Raw genomic sequence first — 22,793 nt, forward strand, 5'->3', positions numbered from 1 at the left:
TGTCCATACTGTCTGTTGCTGCCAAGTTTCTGTCACCACTTACACAACTAATGACAGACACATTAACATGGACTTGCCAGCTCACACATTATTACATGTAGTCAAAGACAGACAGCTAAATATGTGCGCATAGTGTGTGTGTGCGAGTGAATGCATGTGTATCAGGTGACAGAAATATGTGTAGAGGGTCCTTTGGAGATGGGTTAAGCACAGCAGCTTTATAGGTGAGGCAGCTGATATAATAAGATAAATTAAAATGTGACAGACGAGACAGGATGGCATGTACGAGTCAGTTCATTTACTCCTGCTTACAAAGGCAGAGTGGCTTTTAATGGGAATACAGATAGACCCCTCATTTGAATAGTGTGTGTGTGAGTTTGTGTCATAATGCTTGCTTCATACCCAAAGGGGACCCTGTAAGGCAACACTGTAAGACATCTGATCCAATGCTAGTCTAGACAGCTGCCTTACGATGCTGTTTATTGATCCCCGCATGCTCCAATTAACCCTCACTTCAGAATTTATATTCATGCTCACAGAGTCATGATGCAGCCATTGAAAAACTAATAAACTGACACTTACTTTCACACAGTAATGACCCAGTGCACTAAGACCCCCTGCTTACACAGACAAAACTGCATGATGCCCTGTTAAATCCTCAGCTACTTTGGAGACACACATCCTGTCTGAATGTGTGCTTAAGGTCTAATCATAGCCTGCAGTGGTATACATACGTGTGTGTGCATGTGTCTGTTCATTAGAGAAGACATTTTCAGTAAATGCCACTTATATATCAGTCTTATCTCTAAGCTACCTCCTGCCATTATCAATGTTTTTCCCTCAGGTACCAACACCACACTGATATTGGCTGGCTGTGAATTTCCACCTCTACATTCCATCACTCCGAGCATTTGTATGCATGAGTGCGTGTGTGTGTGTGTGTGTGTGTGCGTGTGCTTCCGTGCTTGTGTGTCTGTGATGTGGTGAAGGGCAGTATTAAGTTGAGCCCGGGCACAGTGTCATTGAGCTCATTCAGATTCTTTGCTGCATTTGTGTAACCATGACGCTTCTCTAACCAATGAGAGAGCCAAGGGAGGGTGGACGGGGTTACTATGGTTACCATGACAGGGAGCGTTGCCTCACTTTACACAGATGTTGTATGTCTGTGTCTTTTTAATTGCTTTTGTGTCCGTACATTCATGTGTGTATACATGTGCTTGTTTCTCTGCTTTTAAGAAATGATTTGACAGGATATGTTCTTCCAAAAAGAGCGCTGGGTCTGGCAAGCTTCCACATTAGTTTTGTGTAGATTTAATAAATGTTATTAGTTTATTCAAGTGGGAAATGCATAATATGTCTATTGCACCCTGTATAGCAAAAATTCTCAGATGGTCTAGATGGGCAGTGCTATATATATATGTGTGTGTGTGTGTGTGTGTGTGTGTGTGTGTGTGTGTGTGTGTGTGTGTGTGTGTGTGTGTGTGTGTGTGTGTGTGTGTGTGTGTAATAAAATCTGCATTATTATTATGGAAAGGTTAGGTGGATTCAGACATGGGCAATACAATTGAGCACCTCAGAAGAATAATCCATGCGACACAAACACCCAGAACCACACCATTATTGTCACTGCACTTCTATGTAATAGCTTCAGTCACATGGAGGTATGTATAAGGTGTTTTGGCAGGACATGAAAATAAAGAATGAGAGAAAGGGGAGAAAAGTCCAAATGCTTATGAGCAAGGAGAAAACTTTTTTTAAACTATTTGTGTGGCATTGGGGGGCTGGCTGGCGGGGACTAACTGGAATCCACAGGAAGCAAGGATTAAAATAAAAGAAGTGATGGAATCGCGATAACAAGAAGAATCCAAAATCATGACACTGTTAAGAATACTTTTGATGGGAAGAGTTTGCCTTTCTTCTGATTTTTGCTCATTTTGTTTTTAGATGAAAGGGAGTTGTGTGGCACAAAAGCGTCCGCCAGTGAAGTAAAAAAAATATCAGGAATGTTCAGTAACTTCAGACTCATTGAAATTAATGACATGTTCCCTATTACAGTACAGTCGTAGTGGATGTTTGCATCACATTTGCAACTTGTGAGAATAATTAGGCATTGCCATCTTTGAATATTATCTGCAGCACTAAATATCTGTTGAAATTGCCAGGCAATTACTCTCTATCTAGAATGATGTCCAATACTGCTAACTGCAAAGCACTAATTACCAAGTCAGTTCACTCGCGACAGTGGACGTGCCCTTATAAGAAGTCTTTTGTTATGCTATTGTTTTCATATAGTCTGAATAATTACGTCTATATGACAAGGGTACAAATGCAATTCAGTTGAACACAGCCTATTCTTGAATAATTCAGGCCTTGCAGTCCAAGTAAATTAAAGATGGCTCTACCAAAACGTCTGGAGTATTTCACCAAACAAAGACTTAATATCAATACATATGTCTTTCTGTCCAGTTTATGGCCGTGCCCCCATCCCCATGGCAGTAGTCCGCAGGGAGCTGTCCTGTGAGTCCTACCCCATTGAGTTACGCTGCCCAGGCACAGATGTCATCATGATTGAAAGTGCCAACTACGGCCGCACTGATGACAAGATCTGCGACTCGGACCCCGTCCAGATGGAAAACACGCGGTGCTACCTGCCTGATGCATACAAGATCATGTCACTCAGGTCAGTTTGTATGTACGTGTTTGAGTGAATGTGTGATGTGTCATTTTCTAAGAACTGTAAAACCAAAACTGACAACCACAGTGAACATAATTAATTCTTTGTGTTGCTTTGTTAATTAAGTTTGTCCCATGGTATCCTTTTGGTGCGTGTTGAAGGCTGACTCATGGCACAAAGACAGAGCCAAGACAGGAACAGTCTGAATTGCTTTACTTACTCTAAACCCCAGAGATCCTATCTTTAGTAGGTGTATTGATCCTCATTAAGTACAGTGGTATGAAAAAGTCTTTGCCCCCTTCCTGATTTTCGATTTTTTATATGTTTGTCACACTTAAATGTTTCAGATCATCAGATCAACAAATGTAAATATTACACAAAGATAGGGATGGGTATCGTTTAGGTTTTATCCGATACCGGTGCCAAACAGGTACTTTTGAAACGGTGCCGGTGCTTAAACGGTGCTCAAACCGGTGCTCAAACCGGTGCTTAAAGAATGGAGAACACAAAATTGGTCTGAAAACCTCTCATGTTCAGCTGGTTTTTTTTGTAAAAAGATAACAATGTTAGCCTTTTCTGCAGCTATAGGGCATATATGGTATCACTCTTGGCTGGAAGCAGTGCTTAAACAATGGAAAAAACACAAACTTTGTCCAAAAACCTCTCATGTTTAACTGTTTTCCACTTATTCTTTGGTCATTTTAGCCTTTTTGGCCAGGTTGAAGGGAGTATCTGCCATCAAACAAGAAGGCAGCCGCATGTAACTACGACGGTGTTTGCTAGTTCACCTTACATGCATTAATGTAATAACGTGGTTAGCCTACTCAACGTAAATTACACACGAACAACATTAAGCTACTCACGCAGAGAAGAACGGCTGCTGCTGCCATCATCATCCTCATCATTTCTGCTACACTGGCAGGGCTAGGGGCCAGCACTCTCCTCTTCGGGTTCTTGGGGGATGTTGCTAACTCCAGGTCCGATAACAGGCAACCCACCCGCAGTAGATGTGCTCGATGTGAGGTCTCGCAGCAAGCTATCAAATACGGCGCATTTCTCGGCTTTAAAAAAACCCCGCTATGCGTCGCCAGGTGTTTCATCGGATTTCAGGTGTTACCTCCTTTGACAGTATCACAGTATCAGCTTAAAGCACTTGTTGCAGGCTGCTGAGTTTGCATATTTTGCTGTAAAGTACAGCCAGACTTTTGACCGCTTTGCCTTGGGCATTTTTAATCTGTAGCTCTGCTCTAAAAGAACGTACATACCTGGACCCGCCTACTATCCTCGGAAACGTAAAATGATTGGCTAGAATTCAAAGTGTATGTCATCTCAGGAAAAAAAAGCACCGAAATAAAGCACCGAAATGTGCGCTGCTTTTCGGTCTGGTTACTACCGTTTATGTCAGAACCGGTACCCATCCCTGCACAAAGATAACAAAAGTAAACACAAAATGCAGTTTTTAAATCAAGGGCTTTATCATTAGGGGTATGGCCCTGTGTGAAAACTTGATTGCCCCCACCTTGTTAAATCATGAATAAACTGTGATTAACCATGTCTTTTACAACACTAAGTTTCCCTCCCACTTTAAGGCCTGATTACTGCCTGTAATCACTTAAACAGAACCTGTCTGACAAACTGAAGCAGACTGAGAAATGCAGCACAACATGTCACAATTGAAAGAGATGAGAAACAAAGTCACTGACATCTATCAATCTGGAAAGGGTTACCAAGCAATTTTGAAGGCTTTGGGACTCCAGCAAACCACAGTGAGAGCCATTATCCACAAATGGCGAAAATATGGAACAGTGGTTCCCAGGAGTCGCTGGTCAACCAAAAAGACCCCCAAAGCGCAGCGACAACTCATCCAAGAGGTCACAAAAGGTCAGAGTTTCTTATTCAACAATAAGAAAGTTACTGGGAAAAATACCCCCCATTGGAGAGTTCAAGGAGAAAACAGTCACACAAAGACTTGTCTCACATTTGCCAGAAAAAATCTTAATGATCCCCAAGACATCTTTGAAAATACTCTGTGGACTGAAGAGAGAAACGCGGAACTTTTTTGGGAGGTTTGAGTCCCGTTACATGTGGCATAAAACTAACACAGCATGTCAGAAAAGGAAGTTCGCACCAACAGTAGGGCTCCCACAAACGATTATCTTGATAGTCGACTAGTCACCGATTATTTTTACGATTAGTCGACTAATCAGATCGTGCATCCATTGGACGTAAAATGTACAGCTTATCGCACCAGCCTGCATCTGCTCTTGTATAACTATCATTAGCTTACAGCTTGAAGTGTTTAAGGTATGTGCTAACTAAAAATAAAGCTAAGATGATAGTTTATTAAATTTTAATGAAATTTGCAGATTGTTTCAGTGAAGTTTAATAAACTCCTTGCTATCTAAAATATAACGGGACACCGGAGTATATTCTCACACTTCTGATAATCAGTTGTCTGCTTGACGTTTATTCAGCTGTGTAAAAACTATAACTTTAATCTCAGCCAAACCGATTTACTCAGGAACAAATAAAATACTAAAAAAAGCCAAACAATAACATTTTTAAGTTATCTAAGTGACTTATATATGTTTAACCTGAGTAGCGAAAGACGGCGGTGGGTTTGAAAACGATTTGCCGGGAGTCCGGTGTTCTCACGGGCTCTAGTGAGCCTTGCCCCCGGCTAGCTATCGAGCTGGTGGGTAACAGACGTCTCCGAAAACGTCGAAGCGCTTTTGAAAATATGTGGTATCTTGATAAACTGAGCAGATATTTGAGGTTTACACAGTTACATTCTCGCTTGAAAATATGTTAAACGTTTATTTTGTGACCCAGAAAGAATAATAAGAGTAATATTAAAACTAACTAGCTCCTGCCGTTATTGGAAACTGAGCTGGGCTGCGCTATGAATTCTGGGACAGAGCTACTTCTTCTTCGGGGTTTAACGGCAGCTGGCATCCTTGTACATGCAGTGCTGCCATCTTCTGTTTCAGTCCGTTATTACACTCTTAAATCCTACTACTTATTCCTGCGTCTTTTGGGATCTTACAAAGCTTCAAACGACGCGTCGACTATTAAATCAGTCGTCGACGATTTTGATAGTCGACGTAATCGTGACTAGTCGACTAATCGTGGCAGCCCTAACCAACAGTAAAATATGGTGGTGGTAGTGCGGACCTGGAAGATTTGTTGCAGTTAATGGAAGCATGAATTCTGCTTCTACCAAAACATCCTGAAGGAGAATGTCCGGCAATCTGCTGTTGACCTCAAGCTTAAGCGCACTTGGGTTCTGCAGCAGGAAAATGATCCACCACACCATGCTCAAAATCCCCCCTTGTGTTTTTTCCCACAATACACTATATATACATCAAGTTCTGAATTAACTATGAATTTACCCACTTTCAAGAAGTTTACACCAAACAACAGAGGCATAAAATGACAGAACTGCTAAACTGTAATGGGGGAAAAGGACAATTGTGACAGATTATTTATAGAAACCAGTGTAGTCTTATCAGACAATGGAAGTGACTCAGGTGACACTTCTCCTGCACATCTCTCTGGTGTGCCTGCCTCCTCCTCTGAGGGTGCTGAAAGGAACACAGCAATCTCAGCGTCTGCTCCATGGAAAATTATCATTGAACAATAGGCTGTAATATATGGATCGTTTAAAAAAAACATTATAATGATATATTATGCCATACAGCATTTTATGTCATAATACATGGAGCTCACAAATTAAGGCTTCAGCAAATTTTCTTTACTTTGTAAATTTTAACAACTGATTTTTCCACTTTTTCTGTGTTTGTGAAAAATACAATATTTTATATTTGGGCTGCAAAATAATAATAATAGATTTTCATATCTCCTTTCCTCACTTGAGTCTATACTTAACACGAGTGAGTGCTGTTTTAGTTAACATCTAACATGTTCAGGTACTTTGCTCTGATTATCCTAACATTTATTTGGTGAGTAGCAGAATAGAAAAGAGAACCCAGCTTGTGATTTATTTTACCGGAAATGGTTTTTAATGCTGTTGTGGTCTCTGCACTTTACATATATTTTGTATTTGGCAGGTAGTTAGTTAAAGCTAGTTGGCAAATGATAGCATGACAAAAATAGCAATAAAGGGAAAGCACCGTGCTCTGTAATGAGAATGTCTGGCTATAAATAATTCATTAATGTCACCATTAGTATCTGGATTTTCCAGGTCCTGTGTTAATCTCACTTTCAGTTCTCTTTCTTGCTGTCCTATTATTTTCTCTCATCTTTTTTCCATCTCAATATTGCTGTCATCTTTCCCCGTCCGTCTCCCTGCTCTGTTTCTCTATCAAACCACCTGTCTGTGTCATGTGGTGGTGCTCTCATTGCGACTGCTTTGGCCTAGCTTGGTCTCTCTTCTCGCTCTGGCAGCTGAAGCTTGTGTGGCCACTTTCCTACAGCCCTTTCCATCCATAATTTATACGGAAGCGCGCTCACACACACATGGCTTCTACCACACACAGCATACACTGCCCAGGGGCTACACCAGACTTTAAGCTCCAATTAGCAGAGCCAGAGGCCATACTTAATCTTGAGGGATTCTCTGTGGAGGTGACTCAGACCGGAAACAACTGTTTATCACATATATTTGTGGTGAACGGTTTGCAAGTTCCAAGATGCCGCGAGTCAGCCTTTGTGTCTACGTGCACAATACTCTGCAAAGCTCGGATATGCTCTTGCATACAGTGTGTCCATGTTTGGCATAAATGCTGACAGTGAATTTTTTAATGTGTGCTCATGCACATGTTCGTTGTGTGTGTTTTTGCATGTTAACGGGCATTGAAGGCTTCAATTTCGAGTTTGACCGGGGATGTGTGTATGTATATACTTTCAACTCTTCCCATACTCTCACATCCATTTTCTTCAGTCTGTTTCAGCCTGTCTTGTTTCCACTCTCTCATTGCCTCTATGTCTGTATCGTCTCTGGCTTTCAAGCTCCGCTCAACTGGCTGATAAAATCAGAGCATGTTCCGCCTGCCCAGTGTTTCCTCAGTATCACATTCTCTCTTTGTTTTCCTCTCCACCACTCTCCAAGGCCAATGAGTGTGTATGTATGAGTGTGTGTATGTGTTTGTGAATGTGTGCATGTGTGTGTGTGTGTGCTAATGTTTGTGTGCGTGGATGTGTGCGCCTATACCACATAATTGGTCTTGATATCAAAGCCTCATATCTCCAGAGGGTCTCACAAGGCTTCTCAGGCAACCTAGAAAGGACCTGATACCGCTGCATTTCCCAGATTATCTCCCCATTGGGATACACTGGGTTGAAGGGGAAACGAAGCCGTGGCCATGAAAGTTACGCTTAATCTGTTTTAGTGATACAGTGGCCTCAGTTCAGTGACTCACTCTGTTTTATCAGGGTTTGAACAGAGGCACCTTTATTTGAAAACGACTACTGAAAATCCTTTGTTTTAAGGTCTCTGCAGCTTAATTATTTCTTTTTTTAGGTTTTACCTTTGATATTAAATTAAGGCATTGTGAGTATAATTCAATTTTTCATTCTTTGTTAGACTCACCCCACTGGCACTGCACTTCATACTTATTTTCCTAAATGTCAGGATGAATTTCACAGTACCGGTTAGTGCTAGGGTGTGGCTGGGTTGCATGCATATGTGTCACAAGTGACTTATATGAGGAGACATTTGATGGTTGAGTGTGCAGTTCTACACCGGGAGAGAGCTGCGAGCCAAAATGCCGAAGTGCCTTCAGGGATAGTGATTTATTCACATAAAAATGACTTGATGAGTTCTCTGGAGATGCTACAGAATTGGACCAAGTACCTTTCAGCACATTCTCTCAGATTTTCCCTCTTAATCTCACACACATGCATTCGCGCACTTGAGGCTGCAAGTGTCGATAGTGTGAAGAATGTGTGGACGTTACACACGGCCACACAAACTCTGTTTTGTTGCCTCTGCCACAGCTATCGTGATAGAAAATTACTTCTGGACTTCAAACAGGCTTTCCCTCGATACCTCCATACCACCTTTCCCACCTTGTCACCTTGTTGGCCCTTCAGCCTTTTTTTCCCGCTCTCACCTCTTTTTTTCTCGATTGCTCTCGTTTTCTCTCCCTTTCCATGCCTATTGAAGACGCCTCTCAACACAAAGGGAAGGCACTTTGACAAGAGAGACAAGGGTGGGGAGTTGTTCTCCCTTCTCCTCTGTTCCCCGTCTCTTTTGGATGTGTTAAATAACAACATGCTTCATTTATTATTCTCCCATCTGTCACCCTCTTGATATCTCAATTTTTGTCACTCCATTCTTGGTATTTTTTTTCTACTCTCTCCTCATTCCTCAAATTGCTTCTCACCCCCTGTTTCCCACCCTCACTGTCACTCTTCCTTTCTCACTTACCATCTGTTTTAGCTTTCATTGGCTTTCCTGTTTTTCCATTTGCTTTTTTCTTTCCTCAACTCTGGGGAGAGATGAGGTTGAGGCTAAAATGCAAAGCCTTATAGGTTACATGTTTCCTGTCTTTTATAGTGAATTCTATATTTTGTCCCTGTTTTGAACCAGGATGCTAGGGGTTGACGGCCAGAGTGACAACCCAGGTCTCCAGATGAATCCTTCAGTGTGTCCCCAAAGATTCTAGGTGCACTATGGCTGTAAAAACACATATTAACACCACCACTGCGTACTAACATGCAGATGAAGGCACGCACATGCATATGTGAAAGCACGTGGCAGCTGTTAAATGCATACTCACACTCTCTCTCTCTCTTGCCCACACACATACTGCGCTCAGAAAGAAATAGAGAGTTTCTTCTTAGTTCTTAAGCCTGCTCAACTTCTCCTTCTCTTTAGAACTGCATCTAAGCCTTCAAAGCTCCAGGCTAGTAGTGTAGCATGTGAATGTATTTGTGTGCATATGTACTGAATATGTGGTTGTGTGTGAACATGTCTGAGTGTGTTCATCTTTAGCTGTATGCATTTGCATACGAGTCCGTATGTGTTATTGAGCATGCACTAGCAAGCTTGAACTACACACGTGGGAGACTCTAAAGCAGCCTCTGAAGTTCTTTTCCTTTGACTCTCTGAATTATAGAAAACCACTTGAATCGCAGACTGCAGTCTAGTGTTAGCTGTGTGCTGCAGTCTCAGACTCTCTAACCAGCAAACTATGCCATGCAGTCTGGCACTTTTTTCCAGGCATACCTGCACGTCATGTTACTTCTCCATTTGAATATAATCCATCTCTGTAAAAGCTGAAGGATAAGAAGAGAGAGCTGGAACAGATAGTGACAGAGGGGCAGATAAATAAATGCTCCAAACATTACATTAATCTAAAGCCCAGTGATTCCAACTCCAAAAACAATATGCTAAATTGAAGTTTTTCACCACAGAAACTGAGACTGTGACTGTGTTTCTTCTCTGGGTGTGAGATTTCTTGCAGAGGTGGACTCACCAGGATATTAACAATTATATCTTGTTATGATATCTATCTCTGACTTGCTCTGTCTCAATCTGTTCACTCTTCTTCTCTCCTCCCTCCATTAACTGTACCCTGCTTCCCACTGAATGAGGTCATATCTGGAAATGTCCTACTTAATGTGTATGTGTGTTTGTGTGCATGTTGGTGTATGAAAGTGTCTGTGCTTGTGCTACCACCCTAACATAGTCGCCACGGCTACAGGAGATGCCCTGCGGCACCCTGGGGGCCCAACTGTCACCCTTGCTCAGTGTGGTAATTAGGACCCACACACATACGTACGCACACGCAAACACAGATAGACGAATAGGAAAAGTCGTACTTAAAGACTGACTGATTCTGGCACACTGAAACACTGACAGAAACTTTCCCTCAGATATGTGACAGGAATGAACACACGGGGTCTTTTATAATCTTAACAATGATCTTGTTCTTTCTATTGTTCTTTATATATTCCTCTCCGTCTACCCACGCAAATATACTTTCACCCAAACTGACAACTGTTCTCTTTTCCCAAAACCTCTGTATTTCCACATGTCAAAGTCTCCACCATCTGACCCTGTTCTCCTTTCACCATAGCTCTGCTAACCTTCGTTATCATGCTTCACTGAGCACCAAAGCTGCATGGCTGCCTGAGAACGGCCTGAGACACCACACGCTTTCTCTTTTTCTCTCTTCCACACATGCACACAAAGTCTGACACATCCAGAGAGTAGCACGGCACGTGAATCAGTGCCTCAGACATGCTGGCGTGCTGTAGACATTGACTGACTACCTGACTGACTCGATACTTTGACGCTGACAGTGAAGCACAAATCCAAACCAGGACACAAGGAACAGCCCTCGTCTCCCCTGCACAAGCACAGCATCCCATATTTTTTTATGAGGTGAGGCTGACTAAATTATACTAGTCAGTTACTTGATGTAGCATTGCTCGGTCGTCTTGATGGTGATGGTGTCTTGCACGCTCCTCTGCGTCTCACCAATCAAGAAGACAGCACATCTGTCTGAAACACGCTCATCTTTTAGCTTTTAGGAGGATTTGGGGTTCGTGTAAGCAGGTGGTTTGGATTAAAATGTGTTGGAGTTGGAGGTGTCACATTTAAATTTAGAGAGATGCAAGGTTGGGAGAGACATAGGGATATCAGCTAAGGAATGTTACTAGGTGGAATCAGGAGAAAGACTCTCCGAGTGTGTCCTGGAATCGGACGACGTGGAAGTTGCCATGGCTACCGGTGGAAGAGGAAAGGAGAGACGGTGGAGCTCAAAAACTATACTTGGCAGGCAGCCTGCTCAGAAGCTAGAAGGGTAAAAGGGTTTGTTTGCCTCTGTTTATGATAAGACATACATTGTCATCATTACTATTATTATTAAACAGTCTTTTAGTTGTAATAATCATTAGTTATCCACACACATAACATATATCATACACTCCCAAACTAGGCCACTTCTAAACAATGAATTAACATGCATTACACATTTGGTCTCGTTCCACTTGGAATTATACTCATTTCTTTTTTTCTGACATATAAGAAATGGAAAAAAAACTAATATATGACATCTCTACCTGCCATACTGAAATCTGATAGTGTTGTCATCGTTTATTAAATCATATATTATCTTAACAATGTCACAGGCATTATGCAGACTCAGAAATGTGTTTGCCATTTGTCATTTGCATACAAATGGCTCTCTGTATGAGAGCAAGCTTACAACTACTGTAGCTAATTTTTAAAGAATGTTTTATCTGTTCACAGAAGTGTGTCAGTGGTTGATTTTGCGGACTTGAATGCAGGTTGTTGAATTGCACTGAGAATCTAAATTGTATTTAATGTTCAAGCACACTTTACATCCAGAATTAAAACAGGATGTTGAACAGAAGGCTCACTCTGCAGCACTTTTTATTGAATCTATGGCTCAGTCTTTCAGCTTTTCTCCTTTCGATGTAACAGATCTGTAGAGCTTTAAAGCAATTGAATGCTAATAAGACTGCAAGTTCTGAAAAACTGGATCTAGATTTTCTCAAGTTAGCTACGGATATTATAGCAGAACTATTATCCATCCATGCATCCATTTAGTTCAGGGTTTCGTGTATTAGAGCCTGTGCAGCTAGAACAGGGGTACACCCTAGGCAGGTTGCCAGGGTATTGCAGGCCTATAGCAGAAATACAGAAAATATTAACTACTAAGTTTTAAAAAACAGCACAGCACAATAACCACAGCTATTTAAGAGGTAAATTACATTATTGAGGCAATGAACTGCGGAACATACAACATTTCTGCTTTTCTTCATTTGCTGAAGGCTTTTGACATAGTTGACTATGCCACTTTGGTGGATAAACTATATAATAATGACTTTTCTGGGAATGCTGTCAGTTGTTTTTAAAATTACTTGTCAGATAGAACACAGTAGGCCCACTTTGCTGGATCTTCTTCCTCTTTTCTTCCCGTATCAAAGAGGCGTGTCCCAGGGGTCGATGTTAGGACCACTGCTCTTCTTGATCTTTGTGATACTTATCAAATGCTGCATTTATTTTTTATGCAAACAACACAGTTATCTGCTTTCATTCTCCTTAAGTGGTACAAAAAACTCAAATTTGCAAATCCAAGTGCATGCTGTTTTTAAATGGCAGAGTTAATATCTAATCTTCCTAAGATCATAACTGCTCAAGGGGCGTAAATTAAAACGGTACTAAGTGAGCTGAAATTTAAATTAGGTTTAATTTTTAGGAACAAAACCTGTTTCTAAGATAAGAAGAGGTTTATCTGGTGGAAGTATATAATATTATGTGTAAATAAAGTCTATAATACTTAAAATTAGATTATCATTTTTTATCAGGATACATTTCATATTATATCTTATTGTGCATGGATGAGAATGACAGGTAAACGAGCCGGTGCTTTGCATTTACAGGAGCTACACACATACAGCATACAGTAATAACAACATCCCATATTATACTGTGCATTGAATATTGTAAAGTTAAAAATATCACATGACACACAGATATAGGAGAAAACAGGAGAGAGTGGCATCCTCCAACCAAATATTAATAATGTAGCACATTTCAAAGTTTTTTCCCAGTAGGGAAAACAACGTAATTTTACCTGTGGCTTGTTTGACAGGCTGTTCGAGAGCTGACAGAAACACATTCGGGGACTGCCGAGGAATGTTTGTGTCTATGTGTGTGGGAGAGAGACAAAGAGAGAGGCAGATCTGTCATTTCTTCATAAGTGTGGTGTGGTGGGGCTGGCAGAGGATGTGCTGCATCTGCTTCACGATACCCCATGGTACACATGTGCTCAGGCTTGCACTAACACATATATAGGCACCTTCTTTTGCTCCCTTACCTCTGTCACTCACAACACTAGCATCATTTTTCAATTATATATTAAATCACATTTCCTGTGCACCCCTCCACACGTCCTGCCTTTTGTGTTTGTCCTTTTAGGCATCCTTTCCCATCACTCCATTTGTCCATCTCCAAACAGGCCTGTGTATGTGTGTATAACCACATCAGGGAGCTAATAAAGTAGAAATGAGGCCAGTAGAAGAGGAATCTCATATGTGATGTGTGAGGGGGGCAGAGTGAGTGGTCAGCCTAACAGGTTTTTATCCTGTTGTGAGATATAGTGAATGGGCTCTATCTGCTGTCAAATGGGTTTTCCTGAACTCGCACAGGAGATGAAGAGCACTCTGAAATCATCTTCTGGGCTCCCCCCCCTTACTTTCACAAACACAAGAATGCTCAACTCACACTGGTTAATTTTTGCTACTTTGTAGATTTCAGTTGAATTTCTTTATATTTTAAAAGCTCACAAAATGTATGTGATTTATTGCAACAGTAACCAGTGTTACAAATCATAGCAATAGATAAATTTGATGGGGTATTTAAGAACAAAATGCCGCTTCCTTTGCAACAGGAACTGGACCATTCTTGGTAGATTTCTATATTTTTGTCTATATTTTTGTGTTGAGCCATATCAGACTCTTCTATCATTGAATCCACTAACTGCCTGATTCTGGGTTTGTGTAGCTGTCCAGCTGTCAAAAAAGGAAAAAAAAAAAGAAATCCAGTCTTTCTGCAAGTTACGTCACAGTGTGGGTGAAGAAGCTGACAAAAATAAAATGGTGACATTATGCAGACCACGAGTCCGTGTTGCATGCTTCAAGCTTTGCACAGCACTCCTAGGCAGATCTACCAGGAGATGTCTCAGTATTCTAAACCATCAGTGCCTCTGCAGGTGTGAAAAGAAAGAAGGAAAGATGCTCAATAATGCAGTTATGAAACATGTTGCAAAATCCTCCAAGAATATGTAAATATAAACAATTAGAAATTAACATAACTTATAGTTCTCGTTATTTAATAGTTTTTTCTGTATTATATAATAGCTTTAGTGTCATCACTGAGAGTTCAAGTTGTGTCTATAGTTGCATTAGGGACAAATGGATGCTACAAAAAGGCTGTATTAAAGTTTCTGAAATAGAGCCTGCTCCTTAAAAAGGTACTGCACCCAGTCACACCCTGTGCTGTAAACAACTGTGATGAAACACAGTACTGGTGGTAACGGCGATATTTTTACCAATTTTATTAAATTTTGCATTTAATGGGTCGAAATTACATTAACACACCATCTCCTGTTTTAAATCCCTGAACCTTGCAAGGCCAATGCTGACACAGAATCATCCATTTGAGACTTATCTATGTCCAACCTCCCTGAGCCACCACTTTTGAGTGGTATTCATTTTCAATATGTGATGATAGAGAGAAGAGTTTATGTCATATTTTGCTAACTCACATAAATGTTTTATTCTTGGCACTTAATTGTCCTTTTGAGAGCTTAAGATACACCACCTTACTGTATTATTTTCTTTGAGAAAATTGTATGGCTTTGAAGTGGCTGCAAATGAGCACTTTTCCACGATGGCAACACAGCTGCAAACAAATGTTACATTAACACTTAGACATCCACTGTGAGAGCTCCAGCTTTTGGCATTATGTGTGCCTTAGCCAGAGGCATGAAGGGATACATGAGTCTTATCATCTTACTGATCTCTTAAACCTGAAATGGTCCCTCAGAAACACATTACCTGTAACATGTCGTCATTATTTGCGAATGTTTGGCTCTTTCCAATATTCTCTTCCTTGTAATAATCCTAATCCTTGTACCTGACCATTTTCAGAGGAATGGGTGCTTTACTGGTTAAGCCACATAACACTGACCTATGAATTATTCAAGCATAAAAAGGCACCTAACTCAAACGACTAACCAGGGTTGTCTACGCATAACAAACGAGTTAGCAAAGAAGCAGTTTTAAATGGTATATATTGTCACTTTGTCACTAATATTAGTGGTGACCAGAAACTTATTTGCATTTCTTTAACTGAGTCTAAGAAAAGGGCATAAAATAAGATTTTTAAACTAACAAGGTGATTCCCAAAGAGCTTTTAGCTGAAAAACTGGCATATCTCAGCATGATGTGCAGCCTTTAAAAAAATGAGGAATTTGAACAAGTGGAGAACAAAAAAAAAAAAGAGAAAACATCCTTAAGACACAGGGAAAATAATGACTGTTCACTGAAGGGTCTTCAGAAATAGTCTCAGTGGAAGTGACGCGGTCAAAAAGAAAAGACGCTTAAACAAGAAATGGACGAAAATGAGTAGCAACAGGTTTTGTGGAGAGCAGAATCTAAATATGAAATTTCTGGTTCATATCATCAATATGTATGGAGAAGATCAAGTAGTGTCTACAGCCATCTGTAAAAGAAGATGGAGTCTTTCTCGTGGTTTGGAGTTGTATTTCAGCCATTGGTGTTGGGGATCTTGTCAAAGCTGATTGAATCATGAATGCAGATATGAAATACAATCTGGAAAGCAACTGATTGGCAACAACTTCTTTTTTCAGCATCACAATGATCCCAAACACACTTCCAATGCAGTAAAAGCATACCTGGATAGAAAAACACACAGTGGAACAGTCGGATTGGCTTTCCCAGAACATTACTGAAGCAGCGAAGAATCATCTTGACAGAGAATGAAACGAAAGGCAGCCAACATCCCAATATGAGCTCGGAAGGTCCTTCAAGGAACCTGGAAAACGAATGCTAAAGAAATTACAAGAACGCTTGTCAAAGAAATTTCAGGCTGTGTTGAATAATAAAGGCGGTCGTACAAAGTATTAACTTTCAAGACTGTTGGAATAGTAGAAAGTCAGTTTCTATTTCCCATTTTCCTAGAAAAACATAAAGAAATGAGTAGTTTCTATACATGTATGTCTATATTAGTCCAGTTCAAGTATCTTCAAGTTCATTTAATTGTTTTTTTAAGCTCAGTGGGGTTTTTTTTGGGGTTTTTTAGATTAATGATATTCAGAACGTTTGTGTGTGTTAAGCATGTTCACAAACAGTTGTAGATGACTCACAGAGTGCTCTGGAGTGGTTTCACTGTATTCGAACACTGATTCCAGAGGACTTTGGAGAAGCTTTATGCGTCACTCACTCTCAGACACTTCTTTCAACTCACAAGGATTAGTTCCCAGCTCTCTCTTGTTCTGTAATTATATAGCTCTTCAACACATCTGCATTCTAGCACACGCACACACTCACACACGCACAAACGCGCACACACTCGCAGACAAACACTCAAATATTTATTCCATTTTGCATCTGCTCACAGACATACATGCGCCTGCACATATGCATAAACATACCCCACACACGCTCCAACAGGCAGCGTCAGCCTCATCAAATCATCAGTCAGTTATATGAGGGATAGAGACAGAGATGGAGTGAAGGGAGGTCTGCCAAACAAAGTGAAAAACATCAGAGACAAGAACAACAGCAGCACCCACTGCAGCATAGCAGCTTTCTCTTTCCCTGCCTGCCACAGCTCGGCTTTGTTAGTGAATAGTTTGTTCATGTGCATGTGTGTGTTGCACGTTGCAAGGAAGAAAGCCAGCGGGCCAGGCGGTATCCAGGCCACTGCCTTGTTTTGATGTGGTCATGCTAATTAAAAAAAGGAGCTTTTCTGCCAACTCTAAGAAAAACACAGAGAAAAAAATATATAGAGCCATTTTGGTGTTTGGGAAAAAAATAAATTCTAAAGGTGCGCGTGTGTGTGTGCGCATGTTCTGCATCTCCTCCATTAATCATGGGTCACAATGCAGAGAGGACAGGAATTGTAAATTTTTGCTGATGTTCTCGTGTTTTGTTAGGCTTCTGGATAAACATGTTGGCAGTGAGGAAATGAGAGTAATGTTGACAAATAAAGAATGAGATGGAGGTACTGAGAACATAAGGGAGTCTTTTTTGGACCTGACTCAGACTACTGGCTCAGACAGAACGGTGACGTCAGCAGAGGCTTTACTAAGGATGGAGGGATCGAGAGAGAAACAGGGGGAGGCTGGAGATGACGCCCTGAGGGAGGCGGGGATGAGAAAAGTATTAAGCAGGGAGAGAGGAGAGAAAAAGAGAGAACGGCAGCAGCAATAAGCGGCCTACCACATATATCTGGGTGTGACTTAGGAAACTGCAGCTAAGTGGGTTTAAGACAGATAAACAGACGGAAAAAACAGCCAGTTGGAATGAGAGACAAAGAAGGAGGAACAGTGAGGAATAATTCCTAGGCGGGAAGGATGAGGACAAAGGCTGAAAAAAGAAATTGGTTTATTATCTTGGCTTAGAGAGTGTGGGGAGGAAGAAAAAAGGTAGTGCAGACAGAAATAGACAGAGAAAGAAGGAGTGATAGCAGAGAGATATAGCTCGCAAGAGAAGATTATGCCAAATCTTTGCTCGATAGCTTTTATTTAAAATAATAGTCCATAACCTTCAGTGCTCATGATTCAGCCATGAGAGCCCTGAGCCATTTTTTTTTACCTGAAGCAGAAATATATTGACAATTACCTATACCCATGGCTACTGCAAAGCCTAACATGTCTCTCAGTTTTTCCTTAAACTCATTTTTATCTGTTGTTTTCTTCAGCCCGTGTTCCCTGGATCAGGCATACATGATTTAATGTAATTTATTACACTATATAGTGTAATAAATTACATATATATATTGATTTCAGTTGTTAGTTTTAACAATATGTACAAGAAACAGAAAAAAAAACTTGTTCGATTTTAATGTTTTCACTATTATGTGTTTTCTATAATATTTGTGTCTCATATTATGGTTTACTCATGAAAGTGGCACCTTTTTTGCACTTTTTGGCACAAAATAATTCTACAGGTGATCAAAGGTGATGTCACTTCCATGTGTAAATCATCGTGTGAGATATGGAAATCTTACAGGACTTAGACATGAAACATAAACATTTATGGGAATATTTTACTCCTTTTTTTTCAGACGGGTTGTCACTTCAGTGAATCGGAGAGTTCAAAGCGCCGCAGCCCACGATAACACATGCAAACACTCGAAACATAACATAACTAAAAAAACATTCATCGAGTTGACATCTCTAGCACCGCAAATATTTCCAGACACGAGCTCTAAGTTGCCCAGGTGATAAGAAGATAGATGCGTTTTGTGACTTTTTGAAGCTATTAAAGTTGGCTATTCATTTGTGCTTTCAGCAAATAAGCTTAAATTCACAGCAATTCCTGGCTGGCTCCATCTCTTTTCTTATATTGAGCTTTCTCAGCCACTGTGTCTCTTCAGTGTGAAGACATCATAACTAGCGGCTAGTTGTTGGTTGTTTTTTTTTAACTTTAGAAAGTTATGTGAGGTCGTTAAAGGGAGTTTTGTGCTCTGATTCACCAGTGAGTGCCAGCCATTCGTGACCTTTGGTGGGTGCTGTGAGCAAAGTTGTGGCACTGTGTCAGTTTTGTGTCCCCTGCCCCCCCCCCTCAGCCCACAGCTCGCACTGATGACAGGTGACCGATGATGAAGGTACCAGGGCAAGAAATTAAAAAGCACAGAGGCGAGAAAAAAGAGAGGAGGGAGAGAAGATGGGTGGGTATTGTTAGATTATGACAGACTTCACAACACAAAGACTTTGAAACCATCACAAATTCCAATAAACCCTCACGTGATCTGAGACACGCTGGTCAGCGAGAGACGCCGAGCTAAAAAAATTAAGGCAGTTAGTTCTTTCTAGGCTACATTAGTTCTCTGTGTTACATGTGAATATTGAACTAATAATAAAATTAGCTCCTATGAATATTTCATTATGCAAATTGTTGAATGGTATTGTAGGAAAAGTGACTTGGGGGGTTCTGTAGGCTCATTAAAAATATCTCAATGGGAGAATCTGAATGTTTTGAATGTAAATGTCTTCTGTATGACAGGTGTGCACAGAGGGAAAGAGAAGTTGTGCTAATTAATATGAAAGCATTTTAAAAATAGCTTTTTCTCATTTGTCTGTTGTTGCTATTCTTGTATAAGAAATATGTTTCAGTCGTGTGCTTTTGTAGCTCGTTTAAACTTGGAAGATAAAGATAAAGTGTGTGTTTTATGTTATTACATGCATGCATCATCATAACATATGCACCAGCAAATCTTTTGTGGTTGTGACGAGCAGCTTTGAAATGTTCAGTGAAACTGACACGTAAATGTCATGTATGTATTTTCACAGGTGCTCTTATACACACCTGTAAGCAGAAACCCTAAAAGACACACAGGGTATATACTACATCGTGTGCTGCCTTGCATAACCTGTGTTAATAAGAGTGAGTAATACTTACTTTTTGTGTGTCAGAGGAGAGGGCCCCCTGGTAATTAGAATTAATTATCTAAAGTCTGGGGCAAAATAATCTTAAAGGTATAGGTTATTGCCGTCAGTGCTTCACACACTCGTGCAGGTACACACAGACACCCACATACATTCAACGCAGAAGTGTCCTTGTGCCACAGCACTTCTGTATCCATTGTGGGCCACCTTTGTGTACAAGTGAACTCGGTGAATCCATTACTGTTATGTTCACTTCAGGTGTCAACATGAAGGGTCCTTAAGCACAGAAGACTCTCGAGTGTCAGGATGACTCGGCGGATAAAATAGATCTCGCTCTACATTATATCACATGATATCAGGATATGCGTTTTGCGGCGTAGCGTGCTTGGGCTCCAGCTGAAAAAAAAAAATGATGCAACTCCAGTACAACAGCCCTCCAATAAATCCCGGCTCCTCGATGGCTGTGGTGTTCCGTTTTTGTTTTAAACCTTTTAGAGAAGGCTGATTCAGCTGCGCGATCATTTTGGAAAATGTAGTTTGTGGTGCCGCTGAATCGTATCATGTTACAGGTCTTTCAATTGATTTGTGGATGTTTTCAACTGACGCTATCCATCTATCCCATCTATCTATGTAGATGCAACAACCGTACGCAGTGTGCTGTGGTGGCCGGCCCCGACGTCTTTCCCGATCCCTGCCCCGGCACATACAAATACCTCGAAGTCCAGTATGAGTGTGTTCCTTACAGTAAGTACCCTCTCGCTCTCTCTTTTTTTTTTAAATAGTTCACTACCCTTCAGTATATGAATAAATTGCAGTTTTTGTTATGCCAGGCAGCAGCATTCACAGCAAAAACTTCAGCAGCTTGATCCCACAGTAACTTTACGTGCAAGTTATAATTTTATGCCTCTCCCCCCCTGTGGGAAAGTCAAAGGTAGCAAGGATGAGAAACAAGGGCAGTCTCAGATGATTACAGATGGTGATGTGACCTTTGACCAGGTGGTAAGAGACTGAGAGGGGAAATTCACTAGAGTGAAACAGTCGTGCGGCTTTTTAAAAATCTTTTCCACTAGAATGTGGGTTACAGCTCGCTTCAGAACAAATGCATAAGGGATCAGCGTGATGACTTAGTGGATTAGATTTTTTTTTTTGTCCTTAATGTTTATTTTTCAGTACATTCCAGCAAAGTTAGAATGCAGCTGGTTGTGTCTGTTTAATGAAAAAGTTAAATCTCGTGCGAATACCAGCCCCTCAGTCATTTCCCCATCACAACAGGCATCTACAGGTACTTTGTTCAGGCTGCAGTTGCATATGTGAAACCCACAAAACCAGACAGAAGTAAGGTGAAGCATAAAAGATGAAAAGGGAATGCATCAAAATGAAATTGCACCTCCAATGAAATGAGAAGAGGTATGTTAATCGTTAAGTAAAAATTTCAGGTGAACAAAGTAACGATGCCAAAATATTATTTTATCAGCAAACGCCGCTTGATATTTTCAAACATTGCTGTCAGGTTGGATTGGAGATTAATTTTAATTGTTTTCTTCTTCATATTACCTGACTTTACAAGCCATGTCTGGCTTGTAAAGCTATAAACATGACTGTGGTAGAACAGTTCTAAGCAATACAGTCAAGAGGACATACAGAGTTGGAATTGAAAAGCTTATTTCTGCATTCTTTGTATCAAAAAGTCAATTTCCAAAGAGATGTAAAGAAGTTTAATTTTGCCCTCATAACCCACACATGCTTTATGCAAAAGCCCTCCTAAAGTAAGAAATAACAGATGCACTTTAGATTTGTCTACGGCCTTGGCACCGCAGTCCATACAGACGGCCAAGGTGATCTCCCACACTGAAGCATTCAATTATGTCTGGCTAAACGGCTCTTGCCTGGCGTCTAGAATGACCAGCAGATTAAATAATAGGACTATCAGAGCCCTCTCTGGAGCAGATGGAAACACAACCTGATACCTGCTTAATGCCCCACCATGCACGCACAGCACATACACGCAGGCATCAAAAAAGACTCTGCAGCAGTGTGTGTTTTCACTCGTCTCTCATTCATTCAAGACTTGTCTGCATGTTCCGTGTTTTTATTTGATATAACCGCACACCTGCTTGAAAATACAGCGCTCCTTATTTAATGGATTTGTCAGCGTAAAGAATAGTGATTTAAAAAACGACCGAGTGCAAAAGGAGATGAGTTGTGTTTTTGGATCTGATAAACAATGGGTCAGTCAGGGTAACAGTGTCCCCGCGAAAATACACAGTATCTGAAATCAAAGTCATTAGCGAGCTCAGCTAACAGAGGGAGGGATGGAGAGAGGGAGGTGATGCACTGGAGAAAAAGACAGCGAAGGAGAGAGAGAGAGAGCTTTTGACAGTACATTAGCATCTGCTGTGTACTGACTGAAGAGTTCAGGCTGGATCAGGTAGCTGTGTGATACACTACCTTGCTCGCGTGTGTGCTTAGCCATGGGAAAAGTCCAACAGGGGAAAAATGTGATGTATAAAAAAAGTGAAACCTTTCACATAACCTTCACACGGAATGGATCAAATATTTATAAAATCAATTCTTTTTTAAAAGTCATAATATTGCTTGTAACTTAGAAGAAGGCACTCCTGACATTTGGGCTGGAGTTTCAGTCGTCAACATTCACACTGGCGCGTTTGACACCGCAAATCAATGCTGCCAGCGGCATTGTCGTGAAAGATGCATTTTGTTAGACAATAAGTGATGAAATATCTGCAAAGTGTTGTAAATCAAGATGGCTCAACAGAGGAGGGGCTTTTATGATAGATACACTATATGATAGTGTAATGAAATTTGTTCTGAAATGAATACCAGCTGCATTTTTAATATGTCATCATTTATAAGCAGGCTTGGCTTTTGTGCGCTCAGATAACTATAACGTCAAGGGATCCACTCGAGCAGATCTCCCCTGATGCCGAGCGCGCTGGTGGCGGTGCTGTCTGTTGAGTGTA

General features: G+C 40.8%; 1 protein-coding gene across 9 annotated transcripts in view; it reads left to right on the forward strand.

Moving 5' to 3' along the window:
- Positions 1–22,793, forward strand: part of adgrl3.1 (adhesion G protein-coupled receptor L3.1) — a 118,533-nt gene that overhangs the window by 36,715 nt on the left and 59,025 nt on the right. For all 9 annotated transcript variants that reach the window (XM_026170822.1, XM_026170826.1, XM_026170827.1 and 6 more), the window contains exons 4-5: positions 2,467–2,680; positions 20,447–20,556. In XM_026170822.1, coding sequence (XP_026026607.1) covers positions 2,467–2,680; positions 20,447–20,556 — 324 coding nt within the window. The remainder of the gene's footprint in view (positions 1–2,466; positions 2,681–20,446; positions 20,557–22,793) is intronic.

This window comes from Astatotilapia calliptera, chromosome 6, assembly GCF_900246225.1.
Source record: "Astatotilapia calliptera chromosome 6, fAstCal1.2, whole genome shotgun sequence".
NCBI classification, from domain to species: domain Eukaryota; kingdom Metazoa; phylum Chordata; class Actinopteri; order Cichliformes; family Cichlidae; genus Astatotilapia; species Astatotilapia calliptera.